General features: G+C 46.4%; 1 protein-coding gene across 2 annotated transcripts in view; it reads left to right on the top strand.

Annotated features, from left to right (window-relative positions):
• The first annotated feature begins 1,892 nt into the window (after positions 1-1,892).
• CCDC60 (coiled-coil domain containing 60) overlaps positions 1,893-16,357 on the top strand; it is a 107,598-nt gene continuing 93,133 nt past the window's right edge. For both annotated transcript variants that reach the window (XM_054006931.1, XM_054006932.1), the window contains exon 1: positions 1,893-2,644. In XM_054006931.1, the coding sequence (XP_053862906.1) occupies positions 2,339-2,644 (306 nt within the window). In that variant the 5' untranslated portion in view covers positions 1,893-2,338. The remainder of the gene's footprint in view (positions 2,645-16,357) is intronic.

Raw genomic sequence — 16,357 nt, forward strand, 5'->3', positions numbered from 1 at the left:
GGAAACAGAACATGTATTTGTAAATAATACCCTCCAAGTTTTATAGAATTCAAAAGGTTGGGAGAGTTTTTAACAAGATACAAACATTTATTCGCTGGAAACTGTGTACTATAAATAATATGCTATTTTCTGCTGCTATTGTATGTATTGTAGGCCAGAAAAGATATAGTATTAAACTCATATTGAATTCTCATTTTCCAGCAGTTAGGGCTTTGTTTGCCAAGGTTTGCGTGAAGTTTGAAAAGTTGTGCTGAAGAAGCTCACTGACAAAGTGAAGCAACTGAAATGGTGTGTGTGTGTGTGTGTGTGTTTGTTTTGATTGGTTGGTTGGTTGGTTGGTTGGTTGGTTGGTGGGTTTTTTTGTTTTTGTTTGTTTTTTGAGATGTTGGCTAGTGCCTAGAGCTTCCCATGGGAGGCAGGAGACTTGATTTCTAATTCTATGCAGCTAACAGGCTATGGGTCCAATCCTGCACTAGGTTTGCCATTGTCTCCAATAAAGCAGGAGCATGTCTGGTATTTCTTTGACCAAGGAACCTCTCATATCTATACTTCACTCTTCCCATTTTACAGATGGGAAGAGTGAATAAAAACCTCCACATAGAGTATTGTGAATATCTCCAAAGGAATTTGCACTTCTCTGTATCTTTCATCTAACATTTTCAACCAATTAATCATAATATAATTTCATGATATTTACAACCGGGGGCCAAAATCATGGGTAATACAAATTTGTGTTCCCCCTGCGCACGGAATCGGTTCAGTTACCCACCAGCATGAGTGATGCTGGTGTGTAGACACAATAGTACACAATGAAATGCCTTAATGCAATTGTTATGGTTTTGGCTGGTCCCCACCACCCCGAACCAGTTCTGAATCTGTTGATGTTCCAGCTTCAGTCTGCTGTGCGTGCAGAACATGACTGCCCAGTCTCACGTGGATAATGCAGGGAAATGTTGGGATGGGTAGCAATGAGGGGTGCTGAATGCTGTAACCCCCCTGGAAACCACTTCAAGCTGGGGGTGCAGCAGCACCTATGGTAGCAATCCTCCCAGCTTACACGAGCCAGGGCCTTGCGCCCACCCCTGTGTGCGCCCTACAGGCGAAGGGGCTCTGTACCACCCCTGCTCTGTGTGAAGCCAGACCCCGCAGGCTGTGGGGCCGGGGTTTGGCACTGGAGGGCCGCCCTAGCCAGGGTGTCGGCGCAGAGGAGTGAGATGCCAACCAGCAGCCCAGAGACCCAAGCGCTTTACCAGGCACCACTTCACCCCCCCACCCAGCGCCCCCCAGTGGGGCAGGCAGGTCCCGGCTCCTCCCTCCCGCCCGGGTGGGGGGGAGGGAGGAGCGCTGCCTAGAAGCGCTGTTCTCACAGTCCAGTCTCCTGGCGGGTGACGTCAGCAGTTCTGCCCCGCCCGCCCCGGAACGGGGACCCAAGGGGAGGCGGCCGAGGCCTGTGACGCGTCGTCAGGGGCAACAGGGGACGCCGTCTCGGGCGGGTGGGCTGGGGGGAGACGCGCTGCTTCCGGGACACGCTCTGGGGGGCGGCTCAGTGGAGGGGCCTTAGCACCTGGACTCAGAGGGGGGGCTCGGCACCTGGACCTCCCGGGGGGGGGGGTTTCAGTGGGGAGGGGCTCAGCACCTGGACCTCCCGGGGGGGGGGGTTCAGTGGGGAGGGGCTCAGCACCTGGACCTCCCGGGGGGGGGGAGTTCAGTGGGGAGGGGCTCAGCACCTGGACTCAAAGAGAGGATTGGGGGGTCTCAGTGAAAGGGGGGCATCAGCTCCTTGACCCTGGGGGTGTTTCTGAACTGTGTGTCTCTCTGCTCCTGAGCTCAGGCGGGGGTCTCTGTGCTGTGAGGGTGGGGAGGGGGGCATCACCTGGTCTTGGGCCCTACCTGTTGTCCTCTTGTTAGAATTCAAATGGCAAGGAGATGGTTTTTATTGTGTCTTTTGAAACGAATAAATAAAGCTGTTCAGAGGGATCCCAGAGAGCTCTCTGTTCAGCCCTGTGTGTTGTGGGTTCCCTGGCCTGTTGGTTGTTTAGTGGGGCAGGGTTGTGGGTTTGTTCATGAACGGTTTATTTCCACTAGCCGAGGGTACTGCAGAGTGGATTGGCTTTATATCTCAGGTTATTTTGTGGCAGATAATTTACAAAAGTAACTTATCAAAAGTAACAGGAAGATCATCTCTGGGGTCCATGCAGCAGGTGACCGTTGGTCTTAAGGGCTGTGTTCTGTGGCAGGGGTTGCTTGGAGGTGAAAGGAGGGCGATCAAGATCACCAATAGCAGCAGTAGAAGCACCGGGATTCCACCCGGGGACCAGTATTATTAGCCAGCAGGTTGATGAATAGCAAGATCAGGATGCCTGGGAACACTAAGACTTTAGACCCTCGTTATTTTGTGCTCATAAGACCATTGCCCATCCCCACACAGAAAGGTGTAAAGGTCCAAGCTAGAAGTAGCACGGTTTATAACTGCTGGGAATCCACAAGGGAGCAAATGTTTTGGGAGAACTACCACAGGAGACACAAGCAACTCACTCAGCATGGATATTGGACACCCAGCTGGAAACCTTACCAGGAGCTTGGAGAAATTCTCTACCTAGAGCCAAAGAAACTCACCCTCCACTATTTAGGACAGATGCCTCAGGTAAGAACATAAGAAAATTCCTCTTCTGAATTATTAACTTTTTAATTTTTTTCATTTCTGGTTTTAATAGCAAAGCAGAGAGGATCATCTTGTAAGTAAATTGTAGAGGCACATTCCACTGGAAAAGAATAGTCAATTTTTGCTTAAAGACCAAAAAGGCAGTGTGAAACGTGCTGTGCCAGCCTATTAATCCATCATTCCAATATAATCAAATTAGTAATGATACCACAGAACATCAGTAGAAAAATTAGACCAGAGGAAAGTGCTTTGACCTTATATTTTGCAGTTTAAGAACAGAGAAGAGCCTTTTAAACTTGGTCTTTGGAGGCTTTAGTAAGAGCAGTTTCAGTAGAGTGGAGAAATTAGAAAGACGATTGGGGGGGGGGGATCCAAGAGAAAACTGAGGTAATGGGAATATACAGCATTTTTAAGGAGAGGTAACCAGATCATTCTTGAAAATGGAAGGGAAGGAGCAAATAAAGAGAAAATGACTGAGGATGAGGGAAGGATGAGCTAGGAATCGGGAAAAGATGGGGTCTCGGGGATGGGACAATGGGTTGGAAGTTGAGCATAAGAGGGACACCTCAGAATTGGAGACGGGTGATGGAGCAAAGGAAAAGTCTGGGGGATGGGGGTTAGGATTGAGGAGAGCTGTTAGAGAGGTGGTGTGAAAGCTCTGGTATCAAGTAGAGATACAGATGTACAGTTTTAGATGTTATCGCAGCATATTTTATGTTCTAAAATGTATCTGTATTTGAGTTCGTAGAAAGTCTGCTATGGTTAACTATGATTATTTATATGCTACTTTGACTGCCAGTGTAATTCTCACCTCCTACTGGTCTCCTTTTGCTGTTACACAGGCGCTCGGTAAGGGGGTTTACTCTTCCATAGGTCCCTTTTACTGTCTGATTTAATGATTGAGTTACGAGGCCAAAAATATCATTTGCTTGGTTGCCAACACTTGAGAGTCAATTGCAAAGTCCCACCGTTTGCGTTTGTTTTCTTCACTGTTGTTGGTTCATGCAAGGAAATCTATAATTCACTGAGTTGTTGTTTATGCTCTCCTCCAAGCGAAGCAACATTTCTTGTCTGAATATTCCCAGAATGGAGTCATCTTTCTCTCTCTGACTTTGCAATTATAAAGCAAGCTATAGTGACTGTGTCCCAGATCCACGAAGGGATTTAGGTGTTGCTTAATTTTCTGCACTGATTGTGTGTTGGAATACATATACTGCTTAAAGTTTTGGATGGAATGTTTTTAAAGCTCTAAACAGAGATTGGCTCTCATGCACTATATTTGACTGAGCTTCTAACATCCTATCATCTTGAAAGGGAAAAGGCTTTTGGTTCTATGGGTATGTAGGTATACAGCAAGTTTTGCCAGTATTTTTGCCCATGACACTATTTTTGCCTTTATAGCATGTAACCACTGAAATGCCCTTCCCTCGGACCCTAGAAGTACCTTTTACATTTAGATATTCAGCAGCAACTGTTGATTATTTAGACTCCTACCCTAATCTTGAAACTCAATGGTAATTTTGCACAGAAGATGACGGTTCTGGAAAGAAATTTGAATTCAGCTGATTGAGATTTGAACTAAATGAGCAGGTTAAAATGTATAATTTCTATGAAGAGTAATTTGATCTAAACCAGGTAGGTGCATTGAAAATACTGCATATGATGGTAGCAGCTTAAATTTGAGGTTTTCAGAGCCACTAAGGGGATTTAACCATTCAACTCCCATTCATTTATATGGGCACTGTGTGCCTAAATCCCCTGCTCAGCTTTGAAAATCTCAACCTAATTATAGCATAAAACATGATTTTACTCCCAAAAGCCTACAAGTCCTGAAGAATGGCCATATACTTGATTATTTTGTAATTCAGTATGTATCTGATGACTGCAGACATGAGAACTATACTTTTTTACCACTGGGTGAGTGAGAGCAGTAGTCTTCCTAGAAATGAAAAGCTTAATCTCTTCAATGAATATATTTGCTCCCAAAAATTAGCATTTGTTTTGATCACCAACATGGCCAGAGAATAATGATGGTGAATAACAGTAATGTCTGTAAACAGCAAAACTCTGTAACCCTCTGGATTTAATAGGACTTGAGTTGGTGCTCTCCTGTGAGCTATTCTCTATTGACAACCATTACTTCCTAAATTGAAAAGCTCCTAAAATGGGCTAAAAGTGATTGAGGACTTATTATGAAGTGATTACATAGGAAGATATGGGCATAGGGTGCAATAATCGTTAGCTAATTGGACATCTAGGGTATTATTTAAGTGATTGGTGGTGATCAGTATGATTCTAGCCAACAAATATGTCAAAATAGCTGTATTTTTTTCTGTTTGTTTCTGCATTATTATTATTTAAGTAAATCTGTTCTCCCTGGAAACTTACAGCTGGTTTTTAAATATTTTAGCTTTTGCCCATCTGAAAAATCTACTCCTTTCATGCTTAAATAACTATTTGGAATGTGTTGTCTACCTTACAATGAAAACAGTAAGGCCATGTCTACACTACAAAGTCAGCTTATGTTCTGTCAATGATGATCCACTGCTGTAATTAAACCACTTTTGCATGTCCACACAACGCTCCGTATAACGGTAGATCGCGTCCACAGTTGGTGCTCTTGCATTGACAGAGAGGGCAGAGCACCGTGGGTACCTATTCCACTGTGCAACTCACCACCATCTGCCGCTGGGTGTTCTGGAAAGGGTTCACAGTGACTCATGGGAGCAGGCTCACCATCCCATCATGCAGTTTTCTCCATCCCAGCATTCCATGGGCTTCTGACTATGTTTCACGCTGCTTTTCGACAGCTCCTGTAAACTGCGCACCCACCATTTCTGTCTCACAGCTCGGATCCTACACTGCTGTCCAATATTGTAATGAGCATTATGAACACTATGCAGCTGATCCCGCAGTATTTCATGAGCTCCAAGTCTGAAAATGACTGCATGGTGTCTGCCCTGCTGCATGCCATGGAAAGAAACGATTCAAGATTGCTGCTGACATTCACGGAGTAGCTGCACACAGTGGACTGTCAGTGCTTGATTCCTGCGCCCAGAACTGAGTGGTGGGATTGCATCATTATGGGATGGGATGACGAGCAGTGGCTTCAGAAATTTCAGGTGTGAAAAGCCACTTTCCTGTGTGTGGAGCTCGTCCCTGCCCTCCAGTACAAGGACACCAGAACGACAGCTGCTCTAACGGTGGAGAAGCGAGTTGGTATCCCTGTGTGAAAGCTGGCAACTCTAGATTGCTACCAATCAGTTGCGAATCAGTTTGGAGTTGGGAAGTCCACCGTGAGGGTTGTAGTGATGCAAGTGTGCAGGGCCATTAATCGCCTCCTGCTACAAAGGACTGTGACTCTGGGAAATGTACGGGAAATAGTGAATGGCTTTGGAGCAATGGGATTCCCGAACAGCGGTGGGGCAATAGATGACATGCATATCCCCATTTTGGCCCCAGACCACCCTGTGACAGATTGTCAACAGAAAGGGCTACTTTTCTATGGTCTTGTAAGTTTTTTGGTGGATCACCTGGTTTGTTTCACTGACCTCAACGTGGGGCGGTCGGGAAAGGTGCATGATGTACCCATCTTCAGGAACACTGGCCTGTACAGAAAACTTCAAGCAGGGACTTTCTTTCCAGACCAGAAGATTCCAATTGAGGATGTGGAGATGCCAATAGTGATCCTTGGAGACCCGGCCAACCCCTTGCTCCCATGGATTATGAAGCCTTACACTGGAAACCTTGACCGCAGCAAGGAGCGCTTCAACGACAGGCTCAGTAGGTGCAGAATGACTGTTGAATGAGCCTTTGGCTGATTAAAGGGTCGCTGGCGCTGCCTTTTTGGCAGGTTAGACCTCAATGAGGAAAATATTCCCATGGTCATAGCAACCTGCTGTGCTCTGCATAACATTTATGAAACTAAGGGGGAGAAGTTTCCACAGGGGTTGAGCGTTGAGGTAGATCGTCTGGCTGCTGATTTTGAGCAGCCAGATATGAGGGCTGTTAGAGGGGCTCAACAGGGTGCTATTTGAATCAGGGAGTCTTTAAAGGAGCATTTTGACAATGAACCCAAGTAATATGTCTGACTGTGATGCATTTAACCAGGCATTGTTTTCTTGCACTGTAGTACGAACCTTGTAATGACTCGGTGTGTGTGTTAATTTTACAATGCTGATGCACTAATTGCCACTGTGTATGAATTTCAGCAGCAATCACCATTTGTAGGACACAAAGATTTCTTATCTTTCTATAAGTTCATTTTTATTCAATGGTGATATGTTCTGAAAGGGACATGAAAATGAAAAGCACATTTTCAAATGAGGCTCTCGCAGTTGGGTGTATGTCCAGCTGTCATTGTGATACACGTCCCTTGGGGGTGGAGTGCATGAGGTACTGAGATGGCCCAGGAACACGTGAGGAATGTGCGGGGAGGATTGTAGGGAGGGTATGGAAGGCAGTTCTGTATGGGCTGCAAGGGAAGACGAGCATGGATGTGTTCTGTCTGCAGTTCAGTCAGGGACCTTAGCATGTCTGTTTGGTCCTGTAGCAGCTGTATCATCTACTCCTGCCCCTGCTTCCTCTCCTGGCTATCCATATGCAGTTTCTCATTGATAGCCTCTCTCCATGCTCTCTGCTTGCAATCAGAAGCATCAGAGGATTGCAGCACCTCCTGGAACATGTCTTCCTTACTCCTCCTATTTCGTCTCCTTATGTGATGGAGCTGTTCACCTGGTGTGCAGGAGGAGACCATCAAGGGCATATCTGTAGATGCTAAAGAAACAATAGACAGAGGCACTATTGTTAGTGTACTCACAGCCTTGATTAAAACAAGCTATAAACACCACTTTCTCACTTCCCCTTGGCAGACACACAGGTGGGAGCCCCAGCCATGGTCAGTTTAGCCCAGGGAGGGGAAGGGACAAATTGGGACGAGGGGGAGGGTTTCCACAGGGGTATCACTACAAGCACCTTGGGCCATTATTCTGAGTACTGGCACCATTTTCCATAGACAGAGGTGATAGCAGCTGATATTTTGCTCATGAGGGTAACTGAGGATGCAATTTGAAGTTCCTGCTTGCGTTTGGCTACAGACCGGGTCTGTATACTGCTCGCCTATGTGCTGCTTTGTTGCCTGCAGAAATAATTGCTGATTGGCACGGCAAAGTTTCCTACAGCGGGGGAAGAAACAAGGCATCCCTCCCAAGAAACCTTTAGCAGAGGATTGTGGAGTACCTCCAGGAAAGTTTTCCTAGAGATCTCTAAGGAGGATTCCTGGGACATCCCGGTGTGCATCAGCAAACTTTTCTGCAGGGCTCCCTCTGCCTGGCTGCACGGGGAACAAGAAACAGATACAAATGGTGCCTGTGTTTGGTTATTTCAATCCCTCTTCCAACCTGATTTAAAAAAGCACAGCTCTATCTCATGTCTCCCTGCAGTATCAAAGCACAAGGAGTACTTACTGGAACTCCCCACTCCTGCATCAGGCGTGCCAGAGCAAGAGTGCTGGGACTAGCTAGACCCCTGCGGAGTTGTTAAGAGGTCCTGGCTCGCCATGCCACCGGATATCCCTGTCTCATGTCCCCTATCCTTCTCCAACTCCACTTCCTCATCCATCACGTCATCCTTGGGGTTCACTCTGCTGGCTATTGTCTCCAGTCCCCCCCCCCAAAGTATCTATGGGGCTCTTGGCCATGGAAGTGGGGTTGCCACAAGGATGACTCCTTGTAGGAGTGGCATGTCTTTGACAACACATCAGAGTGATGATTGGCCTCCCTTGCTTTCTGCTACGCCAGTCTCAGCTCCTTGATCTTGGCACAACACTGCTGTGTGTCCCTATCGTGCCCTTTCTCATCCATGCCACAAGCAATCTCCCCATGGGTATCAAAGTTCCTGCGGTTTGAGCGGAGCTGTAGTTGCACAGCCTCTTCTCCCCACAGACACAGCAGATCCAATAACTTCAGTGTACTCCAGACAGGAGCATGTCTGCTGCAGACAGCTGGCATGGGCAGCTGGGCAGATGTGACGTGAGCGCTCCATGCCAAGCAAACAGGAAGAGGAATTTCAAAAATTCCCAGGGTTTTAAAGTAGGAAGGGCACATGCCTGTATACCTGACTGCAGGGCAGCGGAATTCGAACTGGTGACCAGAGTGGTCACAATGGGCAATGTACGACACTTCCTGGAGGCCACTTAGAGTGACATAAGCAACCCAGTGTCTACACTGACACTGCGTCGCTCTAATTACTCTATAAGCGCTACGCCTCTCGTTGAGGTGGTTTTATTATGTCAATGTAGCAGAGCATTAAATCGGCAGGAGGAGCGTTGTAGTGTGTACACCTCCACAGGTCGACGTACACTGCCTTATATTGACTTAACTATATAGTATAGACTAGGCCTAAGTAAACCCAGGCAATCGGACTAAAGAATTCCATTTGTCTGTAATCAGCTGGAACAAAATGAACACTTCCAAGCCACAGCCAATATTAGTTGAGTTATAGATGGAGCTTTAAAAGGTTTAGTATTTGAGTATAGAATAGGGTTGCCAACTTTCTAATTGCACAAAACTGAACACCCCTGGGCCCTCCCCTTCCCTGAGGCCCCACCCCCCACTCACTACATTTCCCCCTCCCTCAGTGGCTCACTCTCCCCCACCCTCACTCACCTTCACTGGGCTGGGGCAGGGGGATAGTGTGGGAGGGGATGAGGGCTCCGGGCTTGGCCAGGGAGTTGAGGTGTGGGAAGGGTTGAGGGCTCTGGCTGGGGGTGTGTGCTTTGGGGTGGCGCTGGGGATGAGGGGTTTGGGGTACACCAGGGGGCTCGGCTCAGGGCTGGGGCAGCGGGTTGGGGCACGTGCCTACCTTGGGTGGCTCCCGGTCAGTGGCACAGCAGGCTAAGGCAGGCTCCCTGTCCTGGATCAGGTCCGGCTCCTAAGCAGGGGGCCAGGAGGCTCCATGTGCTGCTCTCTCCCCCATATGCACTGCCCCCACATACCCCAGCTCCCATTGGCCATGGTTCCCGGCCAATGGGAGTGCAGAGCCGGTGCTTGGGGCGGGGGCAGCACGCGGAGCCCCGTGATTTTCCCCCCCCCCAGGAGCCAGACCTGCTGGCCACTTCTGGGACATAGCGCGATGCCAGGACAGGTAGGGACTAGCCTGCCTTAGCCCTGCAGCACCGCCAACCAGACTTTTAACTGCCTGGTCGGCGGTGCTGACCAGAGCCGCCAGGATCCCTTTTTGACCAGGCATTCCGGTCAAAAACCAGACACCTGGCAACCCTACTTTAGAAGACATGGGGGGCCTGCATTCCCCTAATCCACTAAGGTTTTATTATCTATGGGCAACTGGGTGGCCCAATCCCACGTTGGAGCCTCTGATGTCTACAGGAGTTAAAATGCCTTGGCATTCCAATTACCCCCACAATTTCAATGTTTTTTAGATGTGGCCTAAACATGCCTGCTTCATACTTCTGTCCCTAGTTTTTGCCCCAATCCACTCTATCAGTTTAATTAGGCAACCAAATGGGCCACTTATCCCCTCCAGAGCTTCTTTCCTGGTTCCTGGCATTCTGCCTTATACAATTTGTAGGGCTCCTCCAGAGGGGAGTATATTTCAGCATTGCACCCAATTTAAATTCATATCTAAATGGCACGATTGACCCCTTTTTAAAGCCTCCATTACATATACAGTTGAAATAAGTTCATTTGGTTTTAGGTGTTGTTTCTTTCTCTCTCTCCTTCTCTCAAAATGTCGGGCACACACTAAGCAGACAGGACTGATTCATTGAAAGTCAAGGAATGTCACTTTCCAGACAGCATTTTTGATTTCCTAAGTGTCCAGAGCAGTGTGTTAAAGGTCTTTTTGTGATTCCTTGGTGTAACAGTGCATGGTGATAGTAGTCACCTTTTATCATCTTCATATAGTTTCTTTTTCATTAATTGCTGTAACAAATCCATTTGCAAAACCTCTGGGGTAGCTTGTTGACTTTTTACATGAAAGAAAGGTGGCCTTTTTGACCAAGCCTAAAACAATCCAATTCCACAGAATTTGCAGTATCATTAATGTCCCAGCCTACTCTGTACTTGTGATAAGAGTATGTTCTGTAATTGTGTGCGTTAGGTAAATAGGTCACTAGATAAGATTGATAACAGCGTCAGCAAAGAAATGTTTTCAACTAGCATTGGAGAAGAAAACTGAGCAATTTCTTTGGCTAGAAATTACACTGGTGTTATTCACGTTGCTATAGCTAGAGATTTGTCAGGGTTTCCATTACGAATCCTTATTTTTCAGAGGACTTGTACTCCACTGCAAAAAATTCTCTACTCCAGGCTGAAACTTAGGGACAAATTATGCCACTCCCGCCTGGGTGTGCTAGAGCAGGGAACTAATGCAAGGAGCCTTTTCCCTCTCAGTTCACCCACTCAAGGGGCAGTCGTAATTTAACTGCCACTCTGAGGAGAGCAGGAAAAGGAAGGTGGCTGTTGTATTGTCAGAGCACTAGCTGCTCCAGAGGGGGCGGGTTGGGCAGACAGACTGCTCTGGCAAGGAGCGCTACCAATGACTTCTGAAACAAGTAGGATGGTGTTTGTACCTCCCCCCCTACAAGGTGGTATTATGCCTTAGGCCGACTTAAAAGTCCCAAATGCAAGTAAATATTTAGGACATAGTTTTTTTTCCTTTTGATGCACACAGTATACTCTGCACAGGAAACCTGAGAAAATCCAGTGTATGTGCTGATCAGTTCAAGTCAGTACGGTTGCAATCATAATACCAGCAAATGCGTGTTTAGTTTAAAAAAATCTGTACTTTCAAAGGTAGATTTAAGAGTAAATTGGATTTATTACTAGTCTAATGCATTAAGGGAAATTAAATGATTTGTATGTATATTCACATTCAGGTCCAAATGCAAAACATGGCACTCATTAAAGGGAATGAATCTACCAAGTACAGAGAAGTTCTACTTTACACTCAAGTATCGTTATATCCCATGGGACATTTTATAATATAAGCCCCTTCTTGCAGTATGCTGAGGCCTCCTGTTTGGTGATGAGTGCTCACAACCCATTGAAATCTGTGGAAATTGATGGCATTCATAGAATTAGGCAGTCAATATGAAATAATTTTTCTTCTCATCCAGCCAGTTCTACTAATAAGGCAGCGGGCTTTACTGGTGAATAATCTTTATAAATATTTTCTAATTTTTTTTCTCTTAAAGAGATGTAATATCTATATCAGAGAGCGAGAAAGTTGACATTGGCATGGATTTGGGAAGCCATAACTGGCAAAGCCCTGAAAAGGGTTATTTAGATCATTCCAAATATCTGGCAGAGCATGTGAACAGATTATTTGGCTGGTAAAACTGGGTCCCTTCAACGTCGAGCCAGTGCTTGTCAGCATTGGGCAAGAGTCTTTGCAGGTTAGTACTTCAGTATTACTTAGAATTAAAGGACCTTGACAGTGTTATGGCATTAGAGTGAGAGCTTTAAAAGAGAAACAATTTTTCATTCAATATTTTTCTTAGAATCGACTTTTCCCTATCTCTTCCCCATGTAATACTTTTCCAGATTCCGCACACTGTAGTGAGAGAACCACCAATTCAGGAATTACAGTAGTCCTGTGAGTAGCTGCTTCGATGCAGACAGAATGCACAGAGAGAGAATGGGGGGCTGTGACTGTGAAGTTCACACTTTTAGCTACTCCAGTTACCCAAAGTTGCTCCCATCGGCCGCTGTGCATTTCAAATGTAAAAATTACTTGGGAATCAAGATGGTGTAATATATTCAGTTACACAAGAATTGTCTGCGGAGTTGCAGCTGCAGTGTTCACATGATGCATGCAAACCAGAGTCAAACCACAAAGCTTTATACTCTAGAAAAAGGGGGATTTCGTGTGTAGAGCTGTCATTGCCAACCCTGACAGGCTGCAAGATATTGCTCCTTAAAACTGTCACTGGGCCAGGACCAGGGGTGAAAGTAACTTAAAGGACTTACCGGTACTCCGGAGTCGTTGGGGGGGGGGGCCCTCAACCGGAAGAGGTGGGTGCTTTAAATGAGGATTTAAAGGGCCCGGGGCTGGGGCTGTGGTAGCAGCAGCTGGGAGCCCCGGGCCCTTTAAATCACCCCTGGAGCTACCAGCTGCAGAGGGGGTGATTTAAAAGGCCCGGGGCTCCAGCTGTTGCTACCGCAGCAGAGCCCCGGGCACTTTAAATCACCATCGGAAGGGGCCCTGGCCTCTGGCAGAGCTTTAAAGGGCCCAGGGCTCCGCTGCACTAGTGGCAGCCGGGAGTCCCGGGCCCTTTAAATCACCACCAGAGCCCCGCCACCGCTACCCCAGGGCTCCAACAGTGGGGCTCGGGTGGCGATTTTAAAGGGCCCCAGAGGGTAGCAGCAGTGGGAGCCCTGAGCCCTTTAAATCGACAACCAAGCTGCGCTGCCGCAACCCCGGGGTAGCAGCAGCAGCTGGGGGCTCGGCTGGTGATTTAAAGGGCTCCGGCTGCCGCTACCACCCCAGGCCCTTTAAATCGTCCCCGGAACCCTGCTGCCGGAGCCCTGGGGTAGTGGTGGCGGTGCTCCAGCGGCAAGTTAAAGGGCCTGGGGCGGTAGCAGTGGCCGAGCCCCGGGTCCTTTAAATTGCCGCCAGAGCACCGCCGCCGCTACCCCAGGGCCCCTGGACGGTAGTGGCAACCGCAACCCCGTATCCTTTAAATAGCCGCCGGAGCCCCACCGCCTCCTCAGGTCTCCGGGGACGATTTAAAGGGCACGGGGCGGTAGCTGCGGCAGGCGCCCCGGGCCCTTTATATCGCCGCCCGAGCCCCGCCGCCGCTTCCCCGGGGCTCCGGCAGCAGGGCTCTTGCAGCAGTTTAAAGGGCCCAGGGCTCCAGCCGCTGCTGGGAGTAGGGTGACCAGACAAGAAGTGTGAAAAATCGGGGGAGTAATAGGAGCCTATATAAGAAAAAGACCCCAAAATCGGGACTGTCCCTATAAAATCGGGACATCTGGTCACCCTAGCTGGGAGCCCCAGGCCCTTTAAATTGCTGCCAGGGGAAGCTGATCCACCCCGGTACGGCGTACCGGCTCTTGCCGTACGGCGTACCGGGACGTACCAGCTTACTTTCACCTTTGGCCAGGACTAAATAAATTATCTGAGAACAATGTAATTTTTAAGGCACATTCCGCATTTTGAGGCAAGTAGTAAACCTTTCTCTGGTGGGTTGCTGTTGTGGTGCTTTGTTTTGTTTTTTAAAATGGCAGTTGTTTGTATGTGCTCAGAAGTTTGGAACCTTAGAAGTACTCCAAAGCAGGAGAAAGAGGTAGACAAAGTGCAGGTGAGACTGTCAGCGATTTGATACATGCAATTTATCAAATGGCTTTGCAGTGTATCACCTGGCTATCACCAAAACATATGAGAGACATTAGTTACAGATAACGTAAAACAAAAGAGCAGTTGCAAGCGTGATTACACTGTGATTACAATTTCAGAGTTCATAGTGTCTCATCATAAGATATTTCACTGCTTACTATGTAAATGAAAGGGTACAGCATCTTGTGCCCCTGAGAGACATGGCTGGCTATACATCAAGAAATGTTGGAAGACTTTCATAGCCTTAATGCACACTGCTTCCATTGCAGAGCTTTTTGTATCATTAAAATGGGTATATGAGTATGCCCAATTTAGGTTTTCATGGAGAATTCCGGTGGCTAACATAGCTGGATTTTACTGATGTTATGCCTCTGCTCATTTTCTTTTATTTTTAGTATGTAAAATTTTAAACTGTTCTAATTTTTTCTTTGATGTTAAGCAGAGAAACTTTATTTTTTTTTCTTCTTCTTTTAAGAACATGCAAAAAAGTAGTTGTTCTGCTCAGAGACAGAAAAGTAACTTGTGGAAGTTAGGCCTCTAATCTTTCTCACAAGCTTCATAACCGTAACGTGTGTATGAACGCTTGACATGTTAATCATCAAGTAAGTTAACATCCATTCATGTTATTCATGTGAGGTGGCATCTTCGCCTTACTTTTTTTCAAGAAAGCTGGTGTGACCCATTGGCACTTTCTACATTCCCCAAGGTCACATACAGCAACAAGCCACTGAGAACTTGTAATGTAACTAGCAAATGTTTATGTATGGCATTGACCTCCAGTAAGTGGAATCTGACTTGCTCAATGTTTCTGATTATTCTGTCTTCTATTACCATAAATTATATTTGTAAACAAAATAACTTCATTTTTTAAAAAGTCGTAATTGAAAATGTGTTTAAAGGGCTTCAAGTAGCACCCCAAACTAGTTACATTTTCTTAACAAAAATTTGACATTTTCTAAAATACCCCAAATGTTAGAATGTCAGGAACTGAACAGTAATGTGATCTAACCATTTGCCCAAAGCCATTGACAATTCTTTGTCTTTCACTATCACCCACCCAACTTACACAGCCTGCCCAACCTTAACTTTGCTCCCTTGTTCGCATTGTATTGGTGATCTAGTGTTGGATGCATGGTGCTGGTTTCATATATTGTTTATTAAAAGTGCAATATTGTCTTAGGGAACATAGTCAAAGTGGTAAATAGGAAGATGGATAATTTGGCTGTATGGTAGGGGGAGAACACGTTTTGGAAATGTAGTGAAAGATGTGACAGGATTTAGCAATTATGTGGATTTGACATCAAAGGAAAGAGAGGAGTCTAAGGTAACGCTAAGTCTGGGAGCTTAGGTGATAGAAAAGATAATGATATTGTCAAAAGTGACAGAAGATGGTTTGAGAGGAAAGATAAGTTCAGTTTTAGACACAGTTTGCCAAATTGAGAGTTGCGTCTAAGTTAGAGTAACATCTTTTTTTCCCTGGCCCCCTCAATGTATGTATTCCATCAAATTGGGCTCTCCAGACTTCTGTTAGACTACTAATTACTACTTGGATTTATTAAGGCTCTGTCTACAATACAGGTGCTACAGCAGCAGAGCTACAGTGCTGCAGCTGTACCACTGTCGTGCAAACATTTCCTACAGTGATGGAAGGGGTTTTTCCATTGCTGTACTTAATCCACCTCTCTGAGACACACTGGAAGAATTTCTCCATCAACATACTGGTGTGTCCGCTGGGAGTTAGGTCAACTTAACTAAAGCTATGTCTACACTGGCAACTAAATGACAAACTTTTGTCTTTCAGGGGTGTGGGGGTTTTTTTGTTTGTTTGTTTTTTGTTTTTTTAACACCTCTGAAAGACAAAATTTTTGCCGACAGCAAGCTCCGATGTGAACCGCTCTTTGTCAGCAGGAGCGCTCTCCTGCCGACAACTCTAACACCACTCGTTGGGGGTGGACGTTTTTTGTCGGCAGGAGAGCTAACAAACAGCGGCTACACTGCGTGCCTTTTAGCGATGTGACTGTAGTGGCACGGCCCTGTCACTAAAAGTTGCGTAGTGTAGACATAGCCTATGACACTCAAGGGTGTAAAAAACTCACACCCTTGAGTGACATTGCAATGTCAACCTAAATTTTAAATGTAGGCGTGGCCTAATGTAGACTCCTTGCCCCTTAACAATGTTTAACTTATTACATAAAAACCTTGAGTTAAAGAAGAATTATTTAGGTCTGAAAGTCAAGCACTTAAAGGTTAAGAACTGCCAGATTTCCAGTTTCCCTTGCAACCTTAATTCTGTCCCTTATGCATCCATTCTGAGCACTGAATGAGCCTGAGGTCTTA

The sequence above is a fragment of the Malaclemys terrapin genome, chromosome 16 (genome assembly GCF_027887155.1).
Source record: "Malaclemys terrapin pileata isolate rMalTer1 chromosome 16, rMalTer1.hap1, whole genome shotgun sequence".
NCBI classification, from domain to species: Eukaryota; Metazoa; Chordata; order Testudines; family Emydidae; genus Malaclemys; species Malaclemys terrapin.